General features: G+C 46.7%; 1 protein-coding gene across 1 annotated transcript in view; it reads right to left on the bottom strand.

Moving 5' to 3' along the window:
• The window catches only part of LOC125910964 (dual specificity protein phosphatase 8), a 1,426-nt gene extending 831 nt beyond the window's left edge, over positions 1-595 (bottom strand). The window contains exon 1 of the mRNA XM_049614486.1: positions 2-595. Within this exon, the coding sequence (XP_049470443.1) occupies positions 2-499 (498 nt within the window). The 5' untranslated portion in view covers positions 500-595. The remainder of the gene's footprint in view (position 1) is intronic.
• Between the last annotated feature and the right edge of the window lie 11,157 nt (positions 596-11,752).

The following is an 11,752-nucleotide window of genomic DNA, read 5'->3' as shown; positions in this document are numbered from 1 at the left end:
CCTGGGGCAGCGGGTCGTGCGCGGCGCGCAGGGCCAGAGGGAAGGCCTCGGCGAGCTTGGTGTTGTTGGGCAGGCCGTGCACGCGGCTGTCGGGCAGCGGCGTGCGGTGGCGGCACACGGGGCACGCGATGGCGCCGGGCGGGCCGTGCCAGGGCGGCGGGCGCAGCGGGCGCTCAGGCGCGGCGCTCGCAGAGGCGGCGGCGGCGGCGGCGGCGGCGCGGAGCTGCAGCTGGCTCAGGCACTCCTGGCAGAAGGTGTGCAGGCACGCCAGCAGCTTGGGCGCGCGCCGGTCCGCGTCGAAGTAGTTGTAGCAGATTTTGCACTCGTAGTCCTCGAGCGGAGGCAGGCCGGGGACGGTCACGGCGGCGCTCCGAGCGGCCGCGTCCCCGCCGTCCCGGGCTCCCGCCGCGGCGACCCCGGCTCCTGTCGAGCTCCCGGGGCTGCTGGTTGGGCTCCGCTCGCCGCCGCCGCCGCCGCTGTCGCTCGCCGGCGCTGCCATGGCATGATCCGCCCCTCATCGGGGGCAAGGTGAGGAGTCTTCCTCCCCCTCGGTCGTCGCCTCGGCTCTCGGCAGGGAGGAGGCGCTTCTGCCTCCCCCCTCGGGCTGCTGTCGCCTGGCGGGGGAGGCACCGCTGGCTGGGCCGGGCGGGGGCGCAGCGACGACCGCCTTCCCTCACGCTGCCCCAAGGCGCGGGCGCCTCGGTCCCTCCCAATCCCCTGGCGTCTCTCCGCAGTCCCCCCCTGAGCTTCTCAAGGCCGCTCTCCTGGCCCCTTTGGATGTCAGTTTTTGTTGGAATTGGAAGTGGAGGAAGGATGGGGGGGGCGGTGCAGGAACGAAATTTGGGGTGCGGCTGCTTCAGGATGTGGCGCCCTTGCACACACCCCCTCCCCCTCCCCGGCAAACAGACGAGGGGTGGTGGTGGCGGTGGGAAACCTGGTCCTGCTTTTTCCTTATTCCTCTCCCTCGTCCTCCTCCCGTTTACCCTCGTTATTCCATGTTTACTCCCCTTGGTTTGGGGCTGAGTCCCTGGCGGAGCCTCCTCGCCCGCCCCCCCCCACCCCCCACCAGCAAGAGCTCACCGGTGATGTAATGCGGGACCCGCGCAGGGAGGGGAAGCGGCAGCCAGGGCAGCGGCGGCAGCTCCGGTTCCTGTTCGTGAAAATCGTGATCTCATTTCTCCGTCCAAGGGCGAAAGCCAGTAATTACCCTGCCATTTATATACACTTTCCACTTGTATTAGCAAAGCCCAGGTAGCCCTGCAGCATTCACAGTGTGGAAGCGGAGGGCTGGCATGTTCCTTTCACCGTTTGGAGGAAATTTTGGAGCTAAACGGTATCTTTCTTTCCCCCTTGAAATATTGCTTGCTGGGATTGAAGGAGGCAAGAAGACAGAGACTCGTAGCCAGGTCTTGCTGATTTCCTGGCGCTGACCACAGGGGAGGAGGTAGCTCTTTCCTTGGTGCGCAGGCGTTTTCGGGGGGGGGGGGGGGGGGGGAATTGCTGTTCTCAAACAGGTTCACGCATTTCAAAGTCTAGCTTAAACTAACCCCCCGGCATCACTCACCACCATCTTCCACTTAAACTTTTAATATGCGAATGTAGAGAGCCAAAAATTCCCTGAGTAACTGGAAGAGATCCTCTTGATTTATTAAAACTAATAGAAACTCTACTGGGCAGCTTAGCAAGAAGCAGTGTTTCTTGAAAGGAGCACTCAGTAGAACATAGGATTGGTGGTTTGCGAGGAGGGGGGGCCTAACCAGAAAGTTCTTCCCTTTTTTCTCCAGGTTGGACCTGCCCCCATGAAGAGAAAGAACCACAACAAGGAAGGTGAAGAGGAGGGTACTCTGGGTTCCCATGAGATGGGAGTGTTTCCACTTCTTCTCTGTGTTATCTGCGGAAGGCAGTAAGATGCTCCAGAGAATGTTTGTGGAAAGGACAGATGAATGGAAAATCAGCTGAAGGAAAATGGCGGAAAGGAACCAGTAAGATACCAATGCAGGAATTGTCCTAAACAGCTGGTAAGTTTCTATGATATTTGAAACGGAATTTACTGTTTACTCTTTGTGAATCGTGAATGTGATAGATGTCTTAAGGGTGAGGGGTCTTTGGACAACTTACTAGAGACCACTTTAGCTTTCTAGTTCCTGGTTTCAGATTTGATAACTATGACTTGGGGTAATACTGTTTCTTTTTGCAGTATGTTAGTTTGTGACGGGGGAGCTGTGATGAGTAGAGGGCAGGGTGGTGGGACATCAGGAGAAGTCCCTCATCTGGCCTTGGGATATTACAAAGTTATGCCAACCAGCCTCTGAGTGGCGGCACTAGCTTCCTGTCCTTTTCGTTCCCTCCTTGAGCTGCAGGATTGTGAAGAGCCTGGAATCATGCATTTTGGATGCAGTTTTAAACTGGGTCCTTCTATGTAAGCCCTGACTAGCCCTGTACTGAGAAAAGACATATTGCTGTTGTGGGAAACATTTAAAAGCAGGTCATGGGGGGAAAAACAAGCACAAAAACAGGACGGCTCCTGTGCGTTTATGTCTTGTCCTTCCCACCCACCCAGTTCTTGGGATATGTGTAACTTCCATGCCAAAAGGGGGTGGAAAAAGAGTTCTGAAAGTCCACATGTCTGCATTTGGGCCAAACAACTGAAGATTTTGAACTTTCACTCTATTCTGCGTTCTCAGCATTGGATAGAAGAATGGAGAAACGGAGCATGGGGCTGTAGTGAAGTCTTCCAGCCTGAGCACCATTGACATTCTGAGATGGACAGTTCATTGTTGTTGTTCTCTGCACTGCCAGAGGTTTAGTGGCATCCCTGGGCCCTACCCACTTGATGTCAGGAGCAACCCTTTCCCCAGTAGTGACATGGCCGGGGGTGGGGGGCGGGGGGCGGTCCTTGGATCTCAGGTCTCCACCAACATCACAGATTTGGTTATGGGGAACCCAAAAGCAGAAACGTTTCCCAGCTTCTAACTGGTGCAAGCAAAGAGCACGTTGGTAGGCAAAGTAATAATTTAGCAGCTCCCAGCATTTCTTCTACAGCTCACGGTCTCTTAGATACCATAGCATCCTCTTTGAGAGGTCCAGGTACACTTTTCATCCATAATACATTCTGTCTACGGGCTCATAAGCGATTGCCAGAATTCGGTTAACGATGCTGGAATTTACTCTCTGGAAATTTGGATAGCTTTTTAAAGGGACCCAGCATCTCCCAATTATTTATACCCCAGGGCCTGTCCCTCATTATTTAGGACTCTCATAAAGGTGTCCCATGGGAGCCTTCGTCAGTTCAGTGAGGGGCCGTGACATTCCTGAAGGGTGTGAGTTTGAGTGCTGCAGGCATTTGCCCTAATGAGCCCTTGGGCCCAGGGCTCACAGTTACCTGCAACAGTAAATAGTAAAGCTTGGTCATTCGTGTAGGAATTAGGCTTTCCTCGTGGCAAAAACTGTGTTGAAAGGGATCTTAAGTCAGAAACGAGGAACATAATATTCACATCGGGTTTGCATTGGCTTTGCTCGTGAATCCTGCTCCTGCCTTGGACATATTAGATAATCAGTATTGTCTGACTTGTGTTCTTTTTGAAGACCTGAGTAAATGAAAGACACCAATGGTCTTGGGTAATCTCATATATATATATATATATATATATATATATACACACACACACACACACATATATATATATGTATATATTGATGTCTATATTGAATGTATATACATATATATATGTATATATTGATGTCTATATTGAATATGTATATATTCGACAGTTGATGAAGGGAATATATACATATATTCCCTTCAACTGTCGAAACAGAGAGGATGTTTCGGTTTTAGGATTCATTGTCCTGTGTCCAAATGCTAGGTGTTCCCCTCACCCTTTCTCTCTGTGTAGTGTTCGATATCCTCGTTCCCTTCTCTGTGCTTCAGTTTTCCAAACTGTAAATGTGGGATGAGTAGTTAACATAAGTCTGTTGTGAAAATTGAGTATCTTACACACATAACCCCAACCCCCTGTTAACACCCGCTATTGTTTCTATCAGGGGTTTCTTTTCCTGATCTCAACAATCCTCCCAAATGCCCTATGAGGGAGACCCAGAAGGCTTGTGCAACCAACCCAAGGCGATAAGCCAATAATGACAGAGCGGTCCTAACCCAAGTCTTCCATTATTTCAGAGGTAGAGATACAGGAAGCGACTCGGTCAGAAAGACAAGGAGCAGGAACCCTGACCTAGGAATCTAACAACGTATTATTGATCCATTAGTGGTAATAAATAAAGCCCTGTATGAAATATGAGGACAAAGTGAAATCTCTTGTTGGTAATATTGGAAGAATAGATGTAGAGGCAGATAATGCCACTCAGAAGCAAGTAGTAAAGGAGTCCATCAAAAAGCTGACATTTTAAAATAGAAACAGGATCGCGTCAATTAGGCATGTATTGAGGTCCTATTCTGGCAGGCATTATTGCTATGTGATAAGATACCTGGCCTCCAGAAACTAAGAGGATATTAAATATGTGTGCAAAACTTAGAGGCAGAATGAGGCACGCTTGTAGTCCAGGGGTGAGGTCCGGTGGGAATAAAGAGGAGAGAGAAATTGTTGGTGCTCTGGGGATGTAAGAAGTTTCCACAGACTCATGGTGAGTGAATTGTAGAGGGTTTAGAAAAATGCAGGAAGACATTCGTGGCGGCATCAGGGAAAGCGGGTAGGTGGAGGGCATGGCAGGTGGCCTGCTTCAGAGAGAGAGCGTGCAGAAGGTAGGGCACCATCAAGGGAAGCCTGGAATGCTTCCAACCAGCCAGGTAGGGCTTAATTCTGCAGACAACTGGCTGGTTGATGGTCAACACATAGCAGGAGTGCCCGTGGGAGTTTGAGCTTGAGAGTGATACGTGGGCCAGAATTGGAACTGACTCTCAAGGGGGACACACGGATCAATTAAGAGGTTACTTGAGGTGCTAGATCTCATTGCTCTATACTGCAAAGATACAACTTTTAAAAGAATGAATGTATTTCATTTATGGTGTAAGTTTCCTCTCATTGTGGAGAGATGGTATGGTCTAGTAGTTAAGAACAAGTTCTCTGCTGCCAGCACTTACTAGCTGCATAGTCCTAAAAAAGGTCACTTAACCTTTTTGTTCCTCAGTCTTCTCTCCTGTAAAATGGGAGAGTAGTATCCACCTCCTAGGGTTGTTGCAGGGTCAAAATGAGTTAATATTTATTCAGCTTCAGACAGTGCCTGGTACGTGATAAGTGCCATAAAAATGTTGAGAAAAGAAGCCACCTAGCCAGGCCCAAACTGCAATGATTTAAAAAAAAAAAAAAAAAAGATGCTTATTCTAGGGAAATTATCATTTCTTTTCAGTAAATAAAAATAATTCAGAATAAAAACCGATCTTGACCAGGTGATCCAAGTTAACGTCAATAGTGATAAGTCAAGTTAATCACAGGTACCCTGGATGTGATGCGTTGAGAAGGGCACTTTCTGTGATTCTCCTCTCCAAAACCTCTCAATAACCCCAGTTTAATCATGGGAGAATATCAGATAAATCCCAATAGAAGGGTATGCTACTGAATACCCGACCAGGACCCTTCAGAACTGTGAAGGTCATCAAAAACAGGGAAAGTCTGAGAAACATCACAGCCAAAAGGAGCCTAAGGCGATAGGATAGCTAAATACGATGGGATATCCTGGATAGGATACTGGAACAACAAAGACATTAGGCAAAAACTAAGGAGATCTGAATAAAGCATGGACTTCAGTGTCATCGTAGATCAAGATTGGTTCATTAGATGTGATAAATGTGACCTAGTCACATAAGATGTAAATAATAGGGGAAAAGGAGTATGGAGTATATGGGAACTCTCTGTGCTGTCTTTGTAGTTTTTCTGTAAATCTGAAACTATTCTAAGATAAAAAGTTTATTATGATTTTTTAATGTGGTTAATCATGGGAATTTGCAATCACAAGGCCACTAACGTTCTTTGGGATTAAGATGTATCTGCTCACTGTGCATTTGTATCGCTTCCAGTAAAATCCAGTAAGCAAGATTTGCAAAACCTTCCAAGGAAACATTTGATTTAGTATTTACTGCATTAGGGCATCTTAATACTTTTTACAGTATACAGATAATAGTAATTTTTAAAAATGTCTAGAAATTGTTCAACTACTTTGAAGAAAATTTAGGAAAGAGAGTTTTATTATTTATTTAAATATATATATTTTTAAGTAATCTCTGCACCCAACGTGGGCTCAAACTTACAACACTGAGATCCTACAACACTGAGATCAAGAGACACACGCTCCACTGTCTGAGCCAGCCAGGCACCTCAAGCAATTAAAATCTTCATCATATAGCCTTTGCTATATTTTGGATTAATTCTTTAAGACTGATTCTCAGAAGTGGAATTTTTGTAGGCCATTGTCCTTGAAAAATGCAATTTGAAAAATTTATTGGCTGGATGACTTTACTTTTTAGTAAGCATTAATTATCCTTTGACAGTTTGAGTTGTTATTTAGCAACACATTTTGTCATCCAAGAAAATGCTTTTATTCTGTTAGTATTAGTATTTATGAAGGAAGAGCTTTTTTCGAAAAGAATATTTGTTTTCTCTTCGAGAACTTCATTGTAAGTCTTAAAACCATTTCTTTTTCCATTGCTTGTTTTAATTTTGTTTCAGCAAGATTTGGGTAAAAAGAAAGAATAACCAGGTAAATTTTGTAGCTTACGTAATAAATTCATCCTGTTTCCTCATATATTGTCTTGTTTCACTGGATTCGTGGCGTTTTGATACTTTGGCACTCTTGTGTGTTTCTCTGCTTAAACTGTAGTTTATGCAAGACGATACATATCTGTTGTGCTCCCCAGGGACTATTAATATATGCTTTTAAGAGTCTTAGCTTTCAGGGTACCTGGGTGTCTCAGTAGGTTAAGTGTCCAATTTCAGCTCAGGTCATGATCTCATGGTTCATGGGTTTGAACCCCACGTCACGCTCTGTGTTGACAGCTCAGAACCTGGAGCCTGCTTCAAATTCTGTATTTCCCTCTGTCTCTCCCCTCCCCTGCTCATGCTCTGTCTCTCTCTGTCTCTCAAAAATGAATAAGTGTTAAAAAAACATTAAAAAAAAAAGATTCTTCTTTTTCTTGGGGCACCTGGGTAACTCTTGTGTCTTAAAATGTTTTTTCTTTTGTGTAAGAAATTTGAAAAATGACTTCTCTGCTCTGAAATTTGTAGACCTTCCCAGCAGTATTTTACAATTTCTATGTCTTTCTACTCCCATTTTATAATAGGGGTGCTGATATTTAGACCATGAAGGTCCAAATCGCTTACCCAAGGCCATGGGGTAAATTTAGCTAAAATCACAAGCTGTATTTCTCTGAAGGCTGTAGGGGAGAATGCGCTTCCTTGCCTTTTCCACCTTCTGAGGGACGCCTGCATTCCTTGCCTCATGGCACATCACTCCAGGCTCACATCATCTCTAGCTCTGTCTCTGGCCCTCCTGCTTCCCTCTTATAGGGAACCCATGATTGCACTGGGCCCTCCTGGATAATCCAGGATACCCTCCCTGTCTCAAAACCTCTAACTTAATCACATCTGCAAAGTCCCTTTTGCACGTATGTAAAGTAAGATATTCATGGGTTTGTGGGATTAGGATGTGGATATCTTTACGTGCCATTCCTTTCTTGACCATGTAAGCTCTGCAGCCCCATCAGGCTGTCACAGCTGGTGACTGGTCCTTGGGTCACATCCACCCCAGACCCCACTCAGTTGCGAAAGAGCTGAGAGAAGCAGTATTTCCCAGTCCGTTAACGGCACACTGGTGGACTGCAGTACAACTGGTGAGAAACTTCAACATAAAATATAATAACGTAAAAGCCGATATTTGGTCATAAGAGTGTCAGCACCTGAATTTCCATCCCTGAGAACTTTCTCCTGCAACCAGTCTCCTTTGCTGCCTAGAGTACTGAGGAATCAATGCCCCCAGGAGTAGCCCTCAGTCAAGGACTAGTGAGAGGCTGGTGTATACATACCCCAGCTCCCTCCTCCCTCCTCAGCCAAGTGAATTCTGAGGTGTCTACTTTCTCCTTGCTCTCTGCGTTCTGCCAGCAGAATTAAGGTCCAGACACTGAGAGTGGGAGCTGGCTTGACAGGGTACCCTTTAGTGGCTGTCTTCTCTTCCCAGCTTCCTGTTCTTACTCTCCTTTTGCTGTTCCTTTGGGATCACGTCTTCTCTCAGGGTCTGCTTCTGGAAGAAGATGTAGGGAAAAGTTAAGACATGGGGAAAATCTTTGAAAAGAAGGGAGAGCAGAAAAAGAATGTTGAGGGCCATCTGGGTAGCTCAGTCAGTTGAGTATCCGACTTTGGCTCAGGCCACGATCTCACAGTTCTTGAGTTCAAGCCCCGCAGCAGGCTCGCTGCTGTTGGCGCAGAGCCAGCTTCACGTCTTCTGTCCCCTTCTCTCTGCCCCTCCCCTGCTCATGGTCTCTCTCCCTCTCCCAAAAATAAATAAATGGTAAGAAAAAATTTTTAAATGATCAGACACGTTTTCAAAAGCTTTTCTGCTTGAGCCCCTCTTGAAGTAAAAACTGGAGAGGGGGTAATTGTAGCCCATAGATATATTGTAGGGGGTTCCAGGACATGAATGTTTGTGTCTCGCCTCTAGAACATATCCTGGGGAAATTCTAAGCCCCTAAGAGAAGCCACACCCACAGGCCCAGAGTGGTGTAGCGATGGGGTAGGAGCAGTTCCACGTGGGGAGAATCAGACACAGCTTATTCCACAGTGTCGAGTCTCTCGATGCTCCAGAGCACTCCTGGAGGGCACACACAAAAGTTCCTGAGCGCTGAGGGGAGCAGATGTGTCTGAGATGGTCCAGAGGGAGATTATAGTTGGGAGACGGAAGAGGCAGGTGGGCCTGAGGCAGGAGGTCTCAGTAGCAGGGCGTTAGGGATACAAGGGACCAAGGTGGGATGGTGGCCACCTGAACACAGGCCAGCAAGGACCAACCTGCTCCTCCCCACCTCCTGCCTCTGCCCTCCTTGACCCCAGATGCCATCCAGAATGAAAGGAGAGAGAGGGTCACGGTCTGGAACCGACTGACCTGTTACCCAAAAAGGTGATTTGTAAACTGGAAAAGAAGTGACCAAGTTATTGGCAACATTAACTTTGTTCTTCACTGTTATTAAAAAAAAAGGGGGGGGGAAGGCTGATAAATCAGGAGCATATAATACTGCACCTGCTGTCGGAGAAGGTCTTAAAATTGTTTAATGTTTATTTATTTTTGAAGGAGAGAGAGAGACAGAGTGTGAGCAGGGAAGGAGAAAAAAAGAGAGGGAGACACAGAACCCAAAGCAGGCTCCAAGCTGTCAGCACAGAGCCCGACACGGGCTCGAACTCACGAACCGTGAGATTGTGACCTGAACCAATGCTTAACTGACTGAGCCCCCCAGACGCCCCTCCCCCTGTTTGTTTTAACTGTGGTCTACCATTCATGTGGCCCCATGAAAGTAACCCTAGGAAAGCACAGGTTAATTGGACAGTGTGGAATAACACAAGTATATTAAACTAAAACCAATTTATTTTTCAATCTTCACACACATGTGCGCGCGTGCGCGCGCGCACACACACACACACACACACACACACACACAAAGTTCCCCTGAGTCACTATGCCCTTACAGCTCCAAGGAAGTGGAAGGATCAGTACCACTTTGAAAAAGAGGATTCCTGAGGAGCTCAGGGAAGGCTCTCCTGAGACGGGTCTGCAGGGAGAAGGAAGAGTGGAGACTCAAGTGTCAGACAAATGTGTCCTGTCTCCCTCCTTTAGGCCAATGAGCCCAGACAGGTGAGATGGAGCCCAGAACTTGTTATTAGGTGATATGAAGGGATTATTGCTGATTTTGCTTGTTATAATAATAACACTGGGATTATGAAAAAAGTTCTTATCTTCTCTGTCTACTAAGTATTATAGGAGAAAGAGTATGACGTCTTGAATTGCTTTAATACACTCCAGCAAAAATGAATACATAGATAAATACATATAAATGTGGGAGAACAGAAAAAATAAGATTGTCACAATGTATAAAAATTGAGCACCTGGGTGGCTCAGTTGGTTAAGCGTCGACTTCAGCCTAGGTCATGATCTGGCCGTTCCCAAGTTCCATCCCCGCGTTGGGCTCTGTGCTGAAAGCTCAGAGGCTGGAGCCTGTTTCAGATTCTGTGTCTCCCTCTCTCTCTCTCCGCCCTTCTCCCACTCATGCTCTGTCTCTCTCTCTCTCTCTCAAAAATAAATAAACTGTAAAAAAAATTTTTTTTTAAATTGTTGAAGTTGGATGAAAGGAATTCGGGTGTTCCTTATGCTACTTTCTCTTGTGATATTTGCAGATGTTCCTATCAGTTGTTAATCTTAGACTCAAAATTGGCAGCATTCTTACAAAAATAGCACTGATAATGCTCATGTTTTTGAGGGTCTCACTGGCACTATGGTTTTAAGGGACTAAAGAAAATCGTCTTGAGTTCAGCTCTTTTATTCCTAATGTTTTCTTGACTCTTGTCTCAGCCGTTTCTAAGAAATCAAGGAAGAGCTGGGGCACCTGGGCGGCTCACTTAGTTGAGCGTCCAACTCTTGATTTCGGCTCAGGTCATGATCCCAGGGCCTTAGCATCAGGCTCAGCGCTAAGCGTGGAGCCTACTTAGGATTCTCTCTCTCTCTCTCTCTCTCTCTCTCTCTCTCTCTCCCTCCCTCCCTCCCTCCCTCCCTCCCTCCCTCCCTTTGACCCTCTCCCTTGCTTGTGCCCTCTCTCCCTCTCTCTAAAATAAAAAAAATAGGACACCTGGGTGGCTCAGTCAGTTGAGAGCTCAGAGCCCTCTTTGGATCCTCTGTCCCCCTCTCTGTTTGCCCCTCTTCACTCATGTGCTCTCTCTCAAAAATGAATAAACATTAAAAAAAAAAAAACTAAAATAGGGCACCTGGATAGCTCCGTCAGTTGGGCTTCTGACGCTTGGTGTCAGCTCAGGTCAATGATCCCATGGTTTATGGGATCGAGCCCCACAGCGGGGTCTGCGCTAACAGCACAGACCCTGCTTGAGATCCCCTGTCTCCTCTCTCTGCCCCTCCCCTGCTCGTGCTCACTTAATCTTTCTCTCTCCCTATCAAATAAATAAACGTTTAAAAATAAAATAAAAGAATCGGGAATGCAAGCTGGTGCCGTCACTCTGGAGAACAGTGTGGAGGTTCCTCAAAAAACTGAAAATAGAACTACCCTACGACTCAGCAGTTGCACTGCTAGGTATTTATCCACGGGATACAGGGGTGCTGTTTCGAAGGGACACATGCACCCCCATGTTTCTAGCAGCACTCTCAACAATAGCCAAAGTGTGGAAAGAGCCCAAATGTCCATCGATGGATGAATGGGTAAAGAAGACGTGGTAGATGAATACAATGGAGTGTTACTCAGCAATCAAAAAGAAGGAAATCTTGCAACTACGTGGATGGAACTGGAGGGTATTATGCTAAGGGAAATTAGTCAGAGAAAGACAAAAATCATATGACTTCACTCATATGAGGACCTTAAGAGACAAGACAGATGAACATAACGGAAGGGAAACAAAATAATATAAAAACAGGGAGGGGGACAAAACAGAAGAGACTCTTAAATATGGAGAACAAACAGAGAATTACTAGAGGGGGTGTGGGAGGGAGGATGGGCTAAATGGGGAAGGGTCATCGAGGAATCTACTCCTGAAATCAC

This window comes from Panthera uncia (genome assembly GCF_023721935.1).
Source record: "Panthera uncia isolate 11264 chromosome C1 unlocalized genomic scaffold, Puncia_PCG_1.0 HiC_scaffold_3, whole genome shotgun sequence".
NCBI lineage: Eukaryota > Metazoa > Chordata > Mammalia > Carnivora > Felidae > Panthera > Panthera uncia.
The sequence above is the reverse complement of the archived record's forward strand: the minus strand, read 5'-3'. Positions and strand labels throughout refer to the sequence as shown.